The sequence below is a fragment of the Phragmites australis genome, chromosome 5 (assembly GCF_958298935.1).
Source record: "Phragmites australis chromosome 5, lpPhrAust1.1, whole genome shotgun sequence".
NCBI lineage: Eukaryota > Viridiplantae > Streptophyta > Magnoliopsida > Poales > Poaceae > Phragmites > Phragmites australis.
The window spans coordinates 39,973,837-39,989,757 of NC_084925.1; the positions used below are offsets into that span (position 1 = coordinate 39,973,837).

Genomic DNA, 15,921 nt, shown 5'->3' on the forward strand with positions numbered 1-15,921 from the left:
ACCAAGGTCGTCAGGTCAGGCCGCACTGTTGAGCAAGCTAACGAGTAGCTATCGGCAGGCATTTTTTGTAAATTCCAACTGATGCAGAGAGAAAAAATTTTGCAGGTATCTAGAAACTTATGTCGTCCTCTTGCCTAGGACTTTTTAAGTGTGCTACTCCGATCCCTGGACCCTGGGTACTATCTTGTGGATTTGTTCTCAAACCATTCTCCTAAAACTAAACTCTGAAAAGTGATAACTTGAGATACTAGGCAGTTATCATGTTCAGAAAAAAGAGATTAGTACTTAGGTTGCGATAACTGCAACTTTATCTTCAGAATGGCAAGGCTGTGGGTATCCCCTCGTGAAGGTTCTATCTTTCGGCATTGTCTATAAATAGCCTCCCCGCATCGCCCATCATCTCCAACCTCGAGAATTCAGGGACCTTGACCGAACTGTAGGAATCTGAGGAGTGATGGACAACAGGAGAGAGTCCTCAGAGACCTTGAGGTAAGATGATAAGAGATGCCATTCCTCTAGCCTTGATTTATGTGCGTGCAACGATGCTATATGGTGTCACACTGCACTATCTCATATATGTAGCATCTTAATCACTGTTCTTCCATCTAATGAATCGTCATATCAAATGACCTCAGTATCCGACGCCTATATATAGTTTGGTTATCGATAAGCATGTCCATTTCTTGCAACCCTGATCGAAACACGCCTGCTTCCGGTTGCAAACTACATATATATGTGCGTGCATGAACATCACAGGCATGATGCAACAACTGTATCATGCATGTGATGTTTTCCTGCGATCATGCAGGAAGGCTACAAGCTATACATCAAACTAAAGCGTTTTCACTCGTGTCTCCACGACCAGGAATAAATGTGCGGCCTGCTTTAGGCAGTACAACAGGATGGAGCACCTGGTAGAGCACATGAAGGTCTCCTACCACTCCGTCCACGAGCCCAAGTGCGGCGTCTGCCAGAAGCACTGCCGCTCGTTGGAGTCGCTCAGGGAGCACCTCATCGGTAAGATCCTTACTGATCGAACAAAAGACGTCTACTTACAGCTGAAGGATCAGAGACCTCTTCAAGCATGGTTTCCGACGGTTCTTATCCTTTGATCTGAAGGGCCACTGCCGAAGGTGGAGTGCGCGCAAGTCTTCAGCGTTCGTGGCTGCAGCATCTGCCTCAACATCTTCGACAGCAACACTGCCGTCAGATATCACCGTGCTGCCTGCCAATACTCTCGTGCCACTCCGGTGATGGTTTTGATCTACTCCATTCATTCCTCTACAGTAGATTCACTACGGTTTTTTCAGAGTTCAGATGTGCATATATAGCTCTTCTATTGTTGTGATCCTACGTGAAATTAGAACCTCATGTTTCTGTCTTTTTTCTTCTATGTGGTCTTGTGTGATCTCAGATGCCTAGGGGTGCCATAAGTGGTCGTGCGGTTGCTCTGGCTTGTAAAATGGTTGGGGGAGGGAGTGACGGCTCAGCCGACCTTTGTGCAAGGGTTTGCCTCATTGGAGAAGACGAGAACATCATCTTCCAGACCTATGTCAAACCTACAGCTCCTGTCACCAACTACAAGTGATTAACATAACCTTGGAATCCATTACTTCCCATTACATATTGTTTGAAAGCTGAAACTAGAGAGGAGAAGATGTGAACGTTTTTTTCTTTCTGAAATGGAACGGAGGAGCTTACGGTTTACGTGTTCAGGTACGAAGTGACAGGGATAAGGCCAGAGTACTTGAGGGACGCAATGCCACTGAAGCTTGTGCAGAGGAGGATCCAAGACATCCTGTGCAACGGGGAGCCTCTGTGGAAGTTACGCCCAAGGAGTTCTGGAAGGGCAAGGATCCTTGTTGGCCATGGCCTGGACCATGATCTTGAGCGCATAGGGTTGGAGTACCCGGCATTCATGATCAGGTGAGGGTTACAAGACAAAAGCCAGTGGAGTATAATCTTTCTTCTCTCTAGCATACCTGCACCTTGCTGACTGGGCTATGGTTCAGCTGTCACAGTTGTTGTTTTGCCTTCTTGACACAAATTGTCTGTGCACCTGCAGGGATACTGCAAAGTACCCACCATTGATGAAGACTAGCAAGCTGAGTAACTCTCTAAAGTACCTTACACAAGCATATCTTGGGTATGTTCACTTGCTAAATGATCTACCCAGGCAAACTACTCTTTAATATATGCATAGTGCTGAGGAGATTGTCTCTGTATCCTATTGTAGGTATGATATCCATACTGGTATTCAGGATCCTTACGAGGACTGTGTAGCAGCAATGAGGCTCTACATCAGGATGAGATCACAAGCTCACCCAAGGGATTACGCCTCCGGTTCAGGTGAGGCGCAGAACAACTACCCGGCCTGGAGGCAGAGGGAGCTGGAGAGGATGAGCCCAGAAGAACTCCTGGCACTTTCAGCATCAGACTACTATTGCTGGTGCTTAGACTCCTGAACTGATCGGCTAAAGAGAATAAGGATGGGCCAATATTGTTGGCTAATTCATATTCCGTCCATGGTAATAGTCTCTTCAGACGTACAATTAGTTTGGGAGTTGACTATAGTGGGGATAGCTATAATTTATATAGCAGGGGCCTTATATATTGTAATGATACACGGCAAGAGGTTTTCCCCCTTTGTCTTATGAATGTATAAAACGAAAAAGGCAGCAAGCAGATAAAAAGACATGTAACTTCACATAAAGAATAAATGAACGTACATTTTGTGCAGCGTGTCAGGCAGTCAGGCTATCTCAGTACTATACAAGTATAAATACATTACCCTGCAGTAGATCATACCTGCGCGGTTTAGTGAAGATTTCAGGTTCCCCAACTGTTGAACAAACGTCTTACACTAAAATCTAGGGCACTGTCTTAGCTTCTTCCGGTGGGATCTTAAGGTTGGATCCAGCCGGTTTTGCCCCCTTGCCGGTCTTCTTGCCCTTGGACGGGCTCCTATTTAGCTTGATGAACTCAAGACACTGCCGAATGATTGTCAGCACCGTGAAATGCGTCTCGAAGTCGTTCTTGATGACAGGCGGATGGCGGAGGTCGGGCCCATTGTGGCTCCAGGTGTAGTTGTCGATGAAGTAGACACAATCTGTTCTGGCCCTGAATGAAACCTCACGTAGAAGCTCTTCAGCTTGCCTTATTGATCTCATGGCCTTCTTAAAAGTTAATACAATGATCAAATTAAGCCCTGTTAACAGATGTTAGTAACAATCAGATTCAGCATTGTGAACAGATGTTAGGTAAAAACTGATTAAATGCAAGATTTTCACTTTCTTTCGGCAAAAACAGATCAAGATTTTCTGTTCCTGTGAAATAAATTATAGCAATAAAAGGTCAACTTGCAAAATCCACAATAGGTTGCTTGGCACCAGTTTAAACAGCAAAAGTTCGACTGGCAAATTTACCAGCCTTTTTCCAACACGGTGCAGATTTGCATCTCAGTCAGTGTTTGCAATATACATTTATGACATAGCACCCGAGATTTCGACGCAAAAGGGTTTGTTTTCGATGCGCAAAAGGATTAACGATAATAATCGCTCCAAGCTCCATGGTTTCTGTTTTTTTTTTTCCTTTTCTTTTGTTTCCAAGCATGTTGCTACTGTATCTGTGTTGGTTGGGCCGCATGCGGAGACGGCCCATTGCATTACGAAAACCAGGCCCGTGAGAAGTTCTAGAACCTTCTGGAAGGCGACTGACCTTTCGCCCTGACGACGGCAGATATCTCCGGCAGGCGCTTCACGGCGGCGTTTCTCTCCTTAGCAGGCGCGTCGCAGCGCAGCACGAACACCACGCACTCCGGGTCCCCGTCGCCGATCGCGGCCTCGATGTCCGGCCTTGTCAGCCTCGCCGCCTCGGGGAGCGGCGGCGCGTCCAGCAGCTCCACCACGGCTTCCTTCTCCACCACGTCCTCATCGGCACCGGACACCACCGCCTCCACCCTCCGCCGCCGCCTCGTCCCGTCGGTCCCGCCGCCGGGCGGCGACGTCTCCGCGCGCAGCAGCAGCGGACCGTCCTCGCCGGCCAGCGCGCGGCATGCTGTGTTCACCAGCGAGCTCTTGCCGTGGGACCGGAACCCCGTGATTAGCACAGACGGCGGCGTCGGTGGGGCGCCCTCCCCGCCCCCGCCCCCGCCCTCGCCGTCGCCGTCGTCGGAACCGAGCGCCTTGACGGCGTTGCGGATCTCCAGGCGGAGGGATGCCACGGAGTAGTCCCGGCGGAGGCGATTCGCGAAAATGAGCGCCAAAGCGCCGGCGGCGGCCGCGGCGGCGATCTTGAGGAGGAGGGGCAGCCGCGGTACGTGCATCCGGAAGAAGCTGCTGGGGACTGGGGAGGGGCCTAAAAAGGTTTGTGAGGGGCAATATGGGATGAAATCGATGAATCATGCATCGACATTGCCATTACTATTGGCATACAGCGCAAAGGCAAATATGCTTTTGGGGAGATTTGGAAGGCAGAATAAAGATTGCCATGATGATGAAGCGCCATGGCGAGGAAGGATGGAATATGAGCATGCAAGGACCTCACGATCGAGGACACGAAAAGGATCGAGCGCACTGATGCTTTCTCCTTCGGCCTGCTAACTAGGTTGCGAACGAAAATGGCGACGGCTAAGCTTCTAGGGGCCCAGTGTAAGATTATTTCTCGATTAGCTTGGCGTAGAAAATTAGACGCACCAACGTTGATGGCACGGGAGAGATTGCACGATTAACTCGGACGACGGACCGTTAGATCATGAGATCAACCGTCCAGATGTAACGTAAAATTTACCCTACTTCCGCATCGTGAACGGTTCTTGTTATCAGTTTGTGATGGAAAATTTGGGAAACGGGTGGAGCAATCTACAACCACTACTACCAAAGTTATTTTTTAAAACATCTAGAATTACTGTCTACATACGATTTATATAACAAACTATTTAAGTAATAGGTTAGGGCTCACGTGGTTTCGAGCTGTCTGTAAAAATTAATTTTTAGAGACGATTTCTTATATGAATCGTCTATAAAAATAACTCAATTATTATAGACAGTTCATATAAAGAATCACCTCTAAAAATAACGTGTTTTCACATGTAGTTAATTATGTGAACCGTATGTGATAATATAGTTATTTTTAAAAACAATTCACATAAAGAATCGTGTTTGTAAAAGATCATTTTAGAAGTGATTACGTATGTAAATCGTATGTGATCATAGAGTTATTTTTAGAAGTAATTCTTTATATAAACTACTATAATAATTTCTCTATAAATAATACCTGTCTGAGATGAGGTTCATTCAGATCGAGCTTGCAGTATCTGAACAGTGTAGCTCAAAGGTGGCTACCGGATTTGAAAACAAAATGGAGGTTTTATTTTTAAAGTTCTTGAAGGAGCCATCTAAAATAAAAGTATCCTATCCCTAGCTTAATTTCACATGGATGCTTTGCTCCACTCCACCACCTTAATTTCAATCCCTCACTCTTCATGTATGATTCCATGGATGCTTTGCTCCAGCTCCTGGATGTCTTCTCATGCACATCTCGAGTTCTAGACGAACCTTGTCGATATCCATATATAGCACCTACGTCACACTCCGTCATCCCCGTAGGCATATTAGAGTTAGTATCAGGAACTTTTTTGAACTGAAGGAAGGAGAGATACCGAGATATATTAGAAGAGAAAAATAAACATAAAAATTTGCCAATTACACACTTAACAGCTACATGGAAGAAGAGCATTGCAATGATGGTGATGGTGTTACTAATCTTACTTGCTTTAGTAAGCATCTGAGATACGTTTCAGTGACCCATCCACTGTATTGTTTTTTTATGTAAATAATAATCTAGTAGTCAATTAAGTAACATGAGGCAGAATAGGATATATACCCTAGGAAAACACAAGCACAACATAAGAGGACGTCCCGGTACAAGATAATACAAATGCAAGCAGGAGGTCAAATAGGAGCCCAAGCCCGCACATGTCATCATCTTCGGACAACAGTGAAAGCGAGCGCTCGTGACACAGCCTGAGCCATGTTCCGTGTGAGCGGGAGAGCCGATGTCAGGAAAGTAGCCCTGACTATGATCCTGCCGAATAGATATTGAGATGAGTCAATGCATTATATATTTCTTAAATGGAGGAATATTTTTAATTTTTGTCAATTCTCCTTGTTTTCTATATAGATGGTGCAAAGATCTCCGCGTTGATTATCTGTACCACAACCTTTCGCTCCCTCAGTGCCCAAAACTTTGAGTCCCTCTAAGGGTACGCTGAAACGAAGACGGGGCGAGTGAAATAGAAACAAGTTGTCATCCATCACTTATACAATAACGGAAGTTTGTGCCTGTTACACCTCATGAGGCATGTGCCAAATTTCACAACACTTATGGATTTCTTATCAAGGAGTACGTCTCAATCATAATAACTGATTTGTCGGTTGGTGTTAGATGAGATGAATGAGTTTATATGGGCAATATTGCAAAGAACCATCCGATTCCCCTTAGGAACAGAGAAAGTCACTAAACGAATGTGTTGAAAACTATGAGAAAGAGCTTCTGGGGCTGGAAGAGTGAACTTAATAAGAACTTCATGAAGAAGAACATGGTACCATTCAATAAATACGAAAAAATTACGTCAGACTAATGGCCAGAGTTTGTTCGGCAGAAGACCACACCTGAAGCCATCAAATTGTTCGACAAAAGACCACACCTGAAGCCATCAAAATGTTTGGCAGAAGACCACACCTGAAGCTATCAAATTGTTCAGCAGAAGAACATGTGTCATCATCACCTAGGCACGGCTAGGTATGCCCTCAAAATTACAGAATGGAGGAGGCAAGAAGAGGCTACCCGGGCTAGGAAACCTAACATATTGGAAAATTGTGATGAGCGAAGTAGGAATTAGATCTATGCTCAGTCAGAACGAACCGAGGATGTGGACTTAGCCTTCCAAAGTCTTGAGACCATGAAAGTGACCCAAACCATTACACAGATCACTAGCGAAGGGTTTTTAGAGCCTGATAGTGAGAATTACATGCTTACCAAGGCTATAAGGAATAAGAAACACTTAAATCGCACTCGAGACATTAAATCAAAAGTGTGCCGGAAGCATGGGGTTCCAGAAGCCATGCGCCAGTACAAACCCATAATAGATACAAGAAGACCCTAGCAGAAGAGTTATAAGAACAAGTTAAGGTCCAGTTTATGAAAATATGGAATGAAAAGGAGGAGGAAAATGCGACATTAATGATGACAGAGGCTACCCTTTGCATGCTACATGTTCTGATCGGTAAGAGAGACTTCACTGTCGAGGCTGCCATGGGCTAGGCCATTCCAGGCCATGTGTTTCACAATCAGGACATTCTGACCGATTATGCTAAGGTACAAGTAGACTCAGTACAACCATTTTTCATAAAGTAAAAGCTAGACATCAGCACACCTGAGGGTACTGAGATTCTCGATGAGGCTATTGACACCTTCATTCTATGGTCTAGATGATATATCATCTTCAGTTTTCAGCGATTAAAATCGCCAGCATCACGGTCTCCCCCACACCCAGCATCTCTGCCTCCACATCCAACCTCTCTGCCTCTGGTACCTTCACCCTCGTGCGGGGCCTCTCCGCCTCTAGCACCTTCACCCCGGCGCCGAGCCTCTTCATCTCTGGCACCTTCGCCCCCACGCCCAGCATCATCTCCGCCTCTTGCACCTTCGCCCCCACACCTAGCATCATCTCCGCATCTGACACCTTTACCTGAGCATCCAACACATTTGCTTTCTTAGGCATCTTCGTCTCATGCTTTACCATCTGTGACTTCAGCACCTCTACCTCTAGTTTCTGCGCCTCTAGCACTTTCACCCCATGCAAAAAGACTCTAATATCTCTAGTGAAGAGGTGGCTTTTGTCCTCCAAATCAAAGACATCATCTACTCAGGAATCTCCAGCGAAGGGCGATGTCGCAAAAGAGACCGACAAAACAATGAGTATCTCTCAGTTGGATTTCTTGCCTACACCGGATGTTTCTGAGACTTATGAGAATGGCAAGCCATTTCTACCTCGTTTCAACTCCAAGATGGTCTAAAGGGAAAGAATAACATGAAGAAAGCAAGAGTTATAAAAAAAAGACCAAATCACATAAGCTTGATATGTCGATCTACATAGGAAGGGCTATGCTAGAAATACAAGACAATGAATACATTATGACCCCCTACAACTTTAAGTAAATTTGATACATCAATTAGTCTTAAAAGTTTATTTTGCAGTTAACTTAATTGGTTGAGCAAGAACCTAACTTAAGTATTCATGTAGCGACCACTTTATTTGTATAATGCTGATACTGAAGTGGAGCTGATTCGTGGTCCTTGACTCAGCCGATCTCTCCCAATCATCCTACCAAAATCTTATTGACATTATACAGATGTAAAGAAAATCCTCATACAAACAATCCTTATAATTCATTTATGAATTGATAATTACTCCTTGATATTTAAATAGCGTTTACAAGTGGTACATGCGGCTAGGTGGGAGACACAATATGACCAAGCTGGATGAGATGTTTGTCCGTACACACTTTTCGGTAATAACACATATCTAATATGTGTATCTCACTATTTATGATGAATAATACTATTGAACTAACGAATACGTTGCATTATTATTTGAAGTGCCACAAGCAAGGCTTTGGTATCGTTTTTTGTGGATACTATGTTTGTTAGTTTTTTAGGTAAACAGGTGGTACATAACGAACCCCGAGGATATAAGTTATCATTACACTTGCACATTCTTATTTGGTTATGTTTCTATTGTCACGAGTGTTTTAACTCCTTTAGTTGTGTTTTTATTGCAGTCACGGTGGATCTAATGTACTGACACAACGCTCACCAACGAAGATATTCAAAACATCTAATGTGACATGTGTCGATTCATCATGCACGAAGTCATCCACAAGAATGACATATTCTTTGACTACGGAGGTGAATTGGCTAGCTATCCGATGCTTTGTGAGTGGGAGAAAAATTAATACTTTTAGTAATGTTAGTTGAGTTATTGTTGTACTTGTGTTGAATATTTGCTTGCGATGTAAATTATTTTGTGATGTAAGAATATTTGAATTGTGAATATTGTTGCACTTTTGTTAAATATTGAACTTGTGTTAAATATTAAAATTTTATTGAAATCTGTGATGTAAAAATCTGCCTCGAAAATATGTTAAAATCTAGAGGGAATAAAATATATACCCATTACAAATTTTAAATGAAATACATATCTCGAACGGATCCTTATGTCACCCGTCTATGGTATTCTATCTATCTACAAGCAACACACTTTGCGCTGCATGTAAAAATCTATTAGCATAGATGGTTCACTTAAGAAGTCATATATGAAAATCTATTACCATAGACGGTCCATTTAATGAATCATATGTAATAATAAGTTTTCACATACGTTCTCTTTTGTGCATTAAATACCCACATACATCCGATTAGAGTTAGGTGACTAAAGACATGTATAAATGAATTACTAGCCGTCTCTAGTAATAATTTTTATAGTAATGAGCGATATCATATGAGTAATATATTCTCATGTGTACAAGATCAAGTGAAATAAACCTACAATGAAGGGACTGATTTTAGGTGTCCTGTTATAAATTAATAATAATATGATAAATAATTTAAAATGAGAGAAGAAACATATTTCTTATAAGAGAAACTAATTTTGTGAGCCCTATAGGACGTCGCGAAAAGCACTTGGATCACGGTACGTGACGATGGGTTTACTCGTGCGTTGCTCTATCTCGTGTTCTAGGTGTCCGCTGGCAGCATGAAGATCGTCGGCGTGTTCTACAAGGGCGGCAAGTACGCCGACCGGAACCCCAACTTCGTCGGCTGCGGCGAGCACGCCCTCGACATCCGCTGGCTCGAGTCGCAGGGCCACCAGTACATCGTGTCACCGACGACAAGGACGGGCCCAACTGCGGTGAGCGTATACACCCAATCTAGCCACGTCAACGCCACTACGTATGGTACTAGTACTGATTTAATCGTCGTGTCACTTGGCGCGTGCGCAGATTTGGAAAAAGAAAGCAAATACTGTAGAATCATATTTAAAATGATTTTTACGAGATTTTATTTGTATCATTCATCTCGTGATTTAATAATTAAATTAAAAAAATGGAGATAGATATATGTCATCGCAGAGGTGATGATTTTTTTAAGAATAAATTGCTATAAAATTTACTTACGTGCAGAAGCCCATCATATCGCGGACGCGCACATGCTCATCACCGCGCTGTTCCACCCGGCGTACGTAAAGAATCTGGAGCTTCTCCTCACGGCGGGGATCGGCTCAGACCACGTACGTACATGCCGGCGGCCGCGACCGCGAGGCTCACCGTCGCCGAGGTCACCGGCAGCAACACGGTCTCGGTGGCCGAGGACCAGCTCATGCGTGTCCTCGTCCTCATGCGCTGCGTAACTTCCTGCCGGGCCACCGCCAGGCGGTCAGCGGGGAGTGGGACGTCGCTGGCGTCGCGCACCGGGCGTACGACCTGGAGGGGAAGACGGTGGGCACCGTCGGCGCCGGCCGGATCGGGCGGCTGCTGCTCCAGCGCCTGAAGCCGTTCAACCGCAACCTGCTCTACCACGACAGGCTCCGGATCGACCCTGCGCTGGAGAAGGAGCTCGGCGCCGAGTTCGAGGATAGCTTGTTGCTTTGATCAGAGGCATCGCGAGGATGAAGAAAGGCGTGACCCTCGTGAACAACGCTCGAGGGGCGATCATGGACACGCAGGCAATGGCGGACGCTTGCGCCACCGGACACATCGCTGGTACGTACTCTGCGCTGCTCATTTTCAGCTGGCTAACACTGGCAAGATACACCCATGCTCAAGAGACCAATTCGTCTGAAATTGCTGTACTTCTGGTCAGGATACGTACGGCGGCGACGTGTGGTACCCTCAGTCGGCACCCAAGGACCATCCATGGCGCTACATGCCGAACAACGCCATGATCACTCACATCGCCGGCACCACCATTGATGGCCAGTTCAGCTGCACATATGCTCTGCTCCTTAAGAGTCAGTACTTGTTTGACGTAGCAGCTAGATGTACTGAGCCTGTTCATGGCAAACGGCTAGTGCATCTGAGGTACGCGGCCGGGGTGAAGGACATGCTGAAGAGGTACTTCAAGTGTCAGGACTTTCCCACGCAGAACTACATCGTAGAGGAAGGCAAGCTCGCCGGCCAGTACCAGTGAGCACCTATGAAGACGCAACTGCATGGTGAGAAGCCTGCTGCTGCATCGGCGTTCTGAGACTGGCTATCATAATAAATAATACTGCTTTCGTCAGGGCAATGGCAGACATGGATGAAAACCTGTTGCAACTTCCAACAGCTTCCTTCCTGGATTTGGTTGAGCTTGCTATGTCGAATAACCTTGCTAAAAGACAACAACATGGTTATGCGGTCCTTTATATACCCACAGAATTTTCAGTTCTCTCATTAACAACCAAAGAAGCAACTCAAACCCAGAAAACACGCACCAGTAATTCAGCTTCTACAGCCTTCCTCTGAACGATAATCTTGTTAAAAGTAAGTTGCTGAATAAAAAAACGAAATCAGACTAGTTAAACAAAAGTACTATTGAAAACTAATTGGCCCTTGGTGGTTTGGGCTTAACAAATATTGGAATGATGCAATCTCCTCTTATAGACTGCATCCAGTGACCATCTGTTGAGGCATACATGTACTCATTAAGTACTCCAATGCTTCCATTGATATAATGGTGTGCAAGTGCTCACAATTGAAGCGCTTTCAGGCCTTTCATTAGTGCATCAGTGTGCTCGGGTTTCCCAACTGAAATACGAATATATCCCTTCAATTCCTTCTTGTCATAGTGGCGGATCATCACTCCCATCTTTGCAAGGTCTTCCTGAATTTTTTTGTTAATAAAGTATGTGAATATGATGTTGCAAATTTTATACTCTTCCAATCGGTTGGGCAAAAATGTAAACAGTGATAGTCATATGCAGACAACCAATCTTAGTTTCAAAGAAACAAAGACACAGTTAATCATCAGGTCCAATCTCTGACATTTTCTAACCTCAAAATCACAATAAAAGTGACTATGCAGGAATATGATGGAAATGCATAGTATGCAACAATAAGGAAAACAAACCTTTATTTTCTTTGCATCCTTTCCTGATGTGACCGCACAGAGAATGAAGTTAGAATGACTGGGAAATGGTTTCAGGAATGGTATTCCATTGAGAAGATTATACAGCCTCTCCCTCTCTTGTACCAGCAAATTTTTCACGTTCTTCCGTTATACAAGGTTTAAAAGGAGTACACTGAGTTAGACAAACTCAAATTGTGGAAAGAATATTATAGCGATTCTGTAAAAGAGATACCTCCAAATAGGTTGGGTTCTGCAATGCAGCACATGCTGAAACTTCTGCTGCCACAGAAACATTATAAGGCTGCTTGGCCCGCCACAAATACTCAATAATGCTTAGAGGAAATGCTCCATAACCCACACGAAGACCAGCTAAACCTGCATGATTTGTAACTTGTAAGGCATTCATTACCCTTTTAATTCATAACTGTGTAGCAAAAAGCGTCTTCCATTTATTTGTTCAAAGCAAGTAATTTTAGTAACTCATTATTGGCACACTGCAGCTTACATGAGGTAACAACAAAAGTACAATCGATGATTGGCTTAACAGTTTCCTTTGCAAAGTCTAGACATCACAACATGATGTGCACTAAAATACCCAGGAATAAATGGAAATAAAACTAGAAACCAATCAGGCGATTACCAAGCAGTGTCGTGATAATAAACACATTAAATTCAAAATCTCATAGTAGTGAAGTTGTTGGTCTGTTCACAAAACGTTAAACTTTGCATGTTAGCTAAAAAGGACAAAACAAAAACCACAAACCTGCTCGTTTGCTAAATGTTCGGAGAACAATCAAATTATCATGCTTCTTAACCCATGCCATCCTTGACTGAAGGCTTGAAAACTCAATATATGCCTCATCCAGCACTACAAGTATTGGAAGATCAAGTATCTTTAAAAGATCCTCATCGTTGATTACACTGAATAAATAGAATTAAAGTAATTCAGTAAGATAATTTGGACAACAACCAAAGTACCAAACAGAGTAGCTCCACTACTTATGTATGACAAAAATATACCTGCCATCTGGATTGTTTGGAGATGTCAGAAATATGCATTTTGGGTTTTCCTGTTCAACCACTTTAACAATACGTGCGACATCTAGGGAAAAATCGGGAAGTCTTGGAACTACATAAGGCAACGGTGAATGGTATGCCAAAAATTAAATCAGGATCATAATATGCATACAGTGTAGACAAAATCAGTTTAAGACAGAAGCCAATATTAATACCATAATCATGGAACGTTCAACAATAGAAGGAAAAAACAAGAAAGAACTAGCTACCCTTGATGACAAGTGCACCATTGACAGAAGCATCAAACTCATACATCGTGAATGTTGGAGGGCAATCTACAATTTTGTCACCTGGTTCGAGTACGCATCTGCATTTGCACCATTTATGAAATAGACGATAGTTCAACTTTGAGATGAAGATATCAACAAAAAAAGGAGACACGAATGAGCTAGAGTCTAACCTCATAATTAAATCAATTAGCTCATCTGCACCGCATCCAACAAGTATGTACTCAGATTCAAGTCCAGAATCTTCTGCAAGAGCAGCACGCAAGTGGCGGCTTTCAGGATCAGGGTACACATAGGGGAACTTTAAATTACCTAATGCTGTAGCCACCTGTACAAGGAAAGGTATGCATTAGCTACATACATCGAAGAGAAGACGCTATTAGTGTACATGAATCAGCCTCTATTGCTCGTAAATAGAAATGCTAAGTTCCATTACAAGCTCAAAGGTGTTTAATACGAGTGACTGGACTACTTTTTGCATTAGATTTTTAGGATTTCTTCTTAGAATTGGTTTCTGTAGTCCTTGTCTAACTGCTGATTGTTAAGAATCTGTTGTTTCAAGTGCTAGACTACAGAGTATACCGAACTAATCCTTATAAAGAATTACTAGAACTCACCTCGGGGGGTGGACCATATGGATTCTCATTTGCATCCAACTTGATTATGTCCTCTGGTCTACGCCCGAGCCGAGAAGACAGCACCTAGTAAGAGCTCCCATTTTCAGCGAATGTAAAACCACTACACGATATCAAGGCATAGGAACATCAAAAGTAGACTTGGCAAACTAATACACTATAGAAGCTCAGTAACTTGCGTTCCGTTCTCAACGCAAAAGCAACTCGCCAGGGGGCATTTCCACGAGCACCTCGCGAGCATATCCAAAGGCGCCGCCTTTCCACAATACAGGGGAGCCTAACAGCGGGGCGCGTAGCTAGTGATACCTCAAAGGGCAATATGGGCTGATACGGGGACAGGCTCCGGAGGTGGTGGCGGATGAAGGAGTCGCCGGTCGGTCGCCGCTTCGTCTCAGACGCCGCCGCCGCGGGCTCCTCCACCGGGGCAGCCGACGCCATAGGACGGATGGATATCCTGCCCGCCGGGCGCCTCCTCTCGCCGGCGAAGTGGCAGGCGGCCGGCGACGGGGTTCGGATGCGGAATCGGGCGGAACAATCCATCAACGAAGCGACGCCGCCGACTCGGGAGCTTTGGCCAGTTTTGGTGTCGCAGAGTGCCAAGTGAGACGAGAGGGGGCGTTTTGGCCACGTGAGCAGTGAGGAGATCCGCGGGGTCCACAAGCGGCACGTTTTGGCTGCGCTTTAAGATTTGTGCGGGCGCGTTAACACAAGACGAGAGCACTGGGTTGCTTCTTGCTGTGCCGTGCGTTTCAGGAGCCGTTTCATCGTTTCGCCACCAACGCCGTCTCCGGAGCGAGGACTGCAGCAGCTGGGGTCTGATTACAGATGCAAGTGGCGCGAGTCTTACCGCAAAACCGCTGGATCAACCCACACCACGAGCCTACATAACACGCCACGTGACTCCGCTTTCGCTTAAACGGGCTGAAGCAGCAATCCCGTAGGACCTGATGGCGTTGCAAGCCCACGAACAGACAAAGGTGATGGCGATGGCAAGCCGCCGAGGCCTCCAGCTGCACCGCCAAGGCATCTGCCACCTATCGTCGTTGTATCTGCTCCTGTTCCCGTCATCCATACTCCCTCCACCGCCACCTCCCTCATCGATGTATCCTCCCTCGTCGACATATCCTCTGTGACTACCTCTCATCGGCGGCCCCATCTACATGTGCTGGCGTCCGCGTCGTCGGCGCGTCCTCCAGCACAGTGCATGAGCACATGATCCTCTCCTTTCGCCGCGACGACCTCCCCCTCCTTGGTAATTTCTTGATTCCATTTTTAATATTTAACTCCGTGCTGAATATACAAGTCTGAAGAATGGAGGCATGCATACTGTAAGCTGTTGGAGATGTGGCAGACGACCTTTATTAAATCTTTCCCCTGTCATTAGAGCATAAATTTACAAAACTGAAGCCGATCTGATTGGTCGTGGATACTGGTTGTCCATATGGATGAAGAAACATCAGTGTAATGTATAAAGGGTGTCTTACGAGACATGCCTTGCATCGTTAAGTGTCAGTTGGTAGTAGGTATTGTCAAGATCATAACCGTATCGTGCGACCAAGATGAGGCTCGTGTGACTAGCCCTCTGGCCACAAAGTAAGATCATGCGATTAGCCCTTGCCGATCTCAAAGCAGGTTCTCACATAACCAATTAAGTCTCATTTAATACTATTCACTAGAGTATTTTTCTTCCCCAAGTATTTGCTTTCAGCGAGATATGGTTGTGGTGCAACGTGGAGTTGCAGTGACCTGTCTCATATCATTTAATGTCACTAGATGATCTGACGGGTGAGCGTAACGGCGTTTGGTGATAG

The 15,921-nt window shown here is 44.9% G+C and overlaps 3 protein-coding genes and 1 pseudogene across 4 annotated transcripts; 2 read left to right on the forward strand and 2 right to left on the reverse strand.

Annotated features, from left to right (window-relative positions):
- The first annotated feature begins 285 nt into the window (after positions 1-285).
- Positions 286-2,682, forward strand: LOC133919644 (RNA exonuclease 4-like). Of its 2 annotated transcripts, none has more exons than XM_062364098.1 (7): positions 286-489; positions 866-1,017; positions 1,120-1,256; positions 1,415-1,584; positions 1,717-1,926; positions 2,066-2,146; positions 2,237-2,682. In XM_062364098.1, exons 1-7 carry the CDS (start codon positions 455-457, stop codon positions 2,463-2,465), a joined length of 1,014 nt encoding a protein of 337 aa, XP_062220082.1. In that variant the 5' UTR covers positions 286-454; the 3' UTR covers positions 2,466-2,682. The 2 variants fall into 2 exon arrangements, with proteins under 2 accessions (XP_062220082.1, XP_062220083.1); XM_062364099.1 differs by having other exon boundaries at positions 289-489; positions 1,120-1,250.
- LOC133919646 (uncharacterized) lies at positions 2,635-4,529 on the reverse strand. The gene is made up of 2 exons (XM_062364100.1): positions 3,718-4,529; positions 2,635-3,208 (listed from the first exon to the last, which is right to left on the reverse strand). The coding sequence occupies exons 1-2, from the start codon at positions 4,322-4,324 to the stop codon at positions 2,871-2,873; spliced, it is 945 nt and encodes a 314-aa protein (XP_062220084.1). The 5' UTR covers positions 4,325-4,529; the 3' UTR covers positions 2,635-2,870.
- A 4,002-nt stretch (positions 4,530-8,531) lies between these two features.
- On the forward strand, positions 8,532-11,250 carry LOC133918056 (formate dehydrogenase 2, mitochondrial-like; annotated as a pseudogene).
- Positions 11,251-11,530: 280 nt separating this feature from the next.
- Positions 11,531-14,766, reverse strand: LOC133919647 (histidinol-phosphate aminotransferase, chloroplastic-like). The gene is made up of 9 exons (XM_062364101.1): positions 14,417-14,766; positions 14,093-14,176; positions 13,649-13,803; positions 13,458-13,555; positions 13,192-13,300; positions 12,935-13,092; positions 12,404-12,546; positions 12,172-12,312; positions 11,531-11,925 (listed from the first exon to the last, which is right to left on the reverse strand). The coding sequence occupies exons 1-9, from the start codon at positions 14,648-14,650 to the stop codon at positions 11,791-11,793; spliced, it is 1,257 nt and encodes a 418-aa protein (XP_062220085.1). The 5' UTR covers positions 14,651-14,766; the 3' UTR covers positions 11,531-11,790.
- Positions 14,767-15,921: the final 1,155 nt, after the last annotated feature.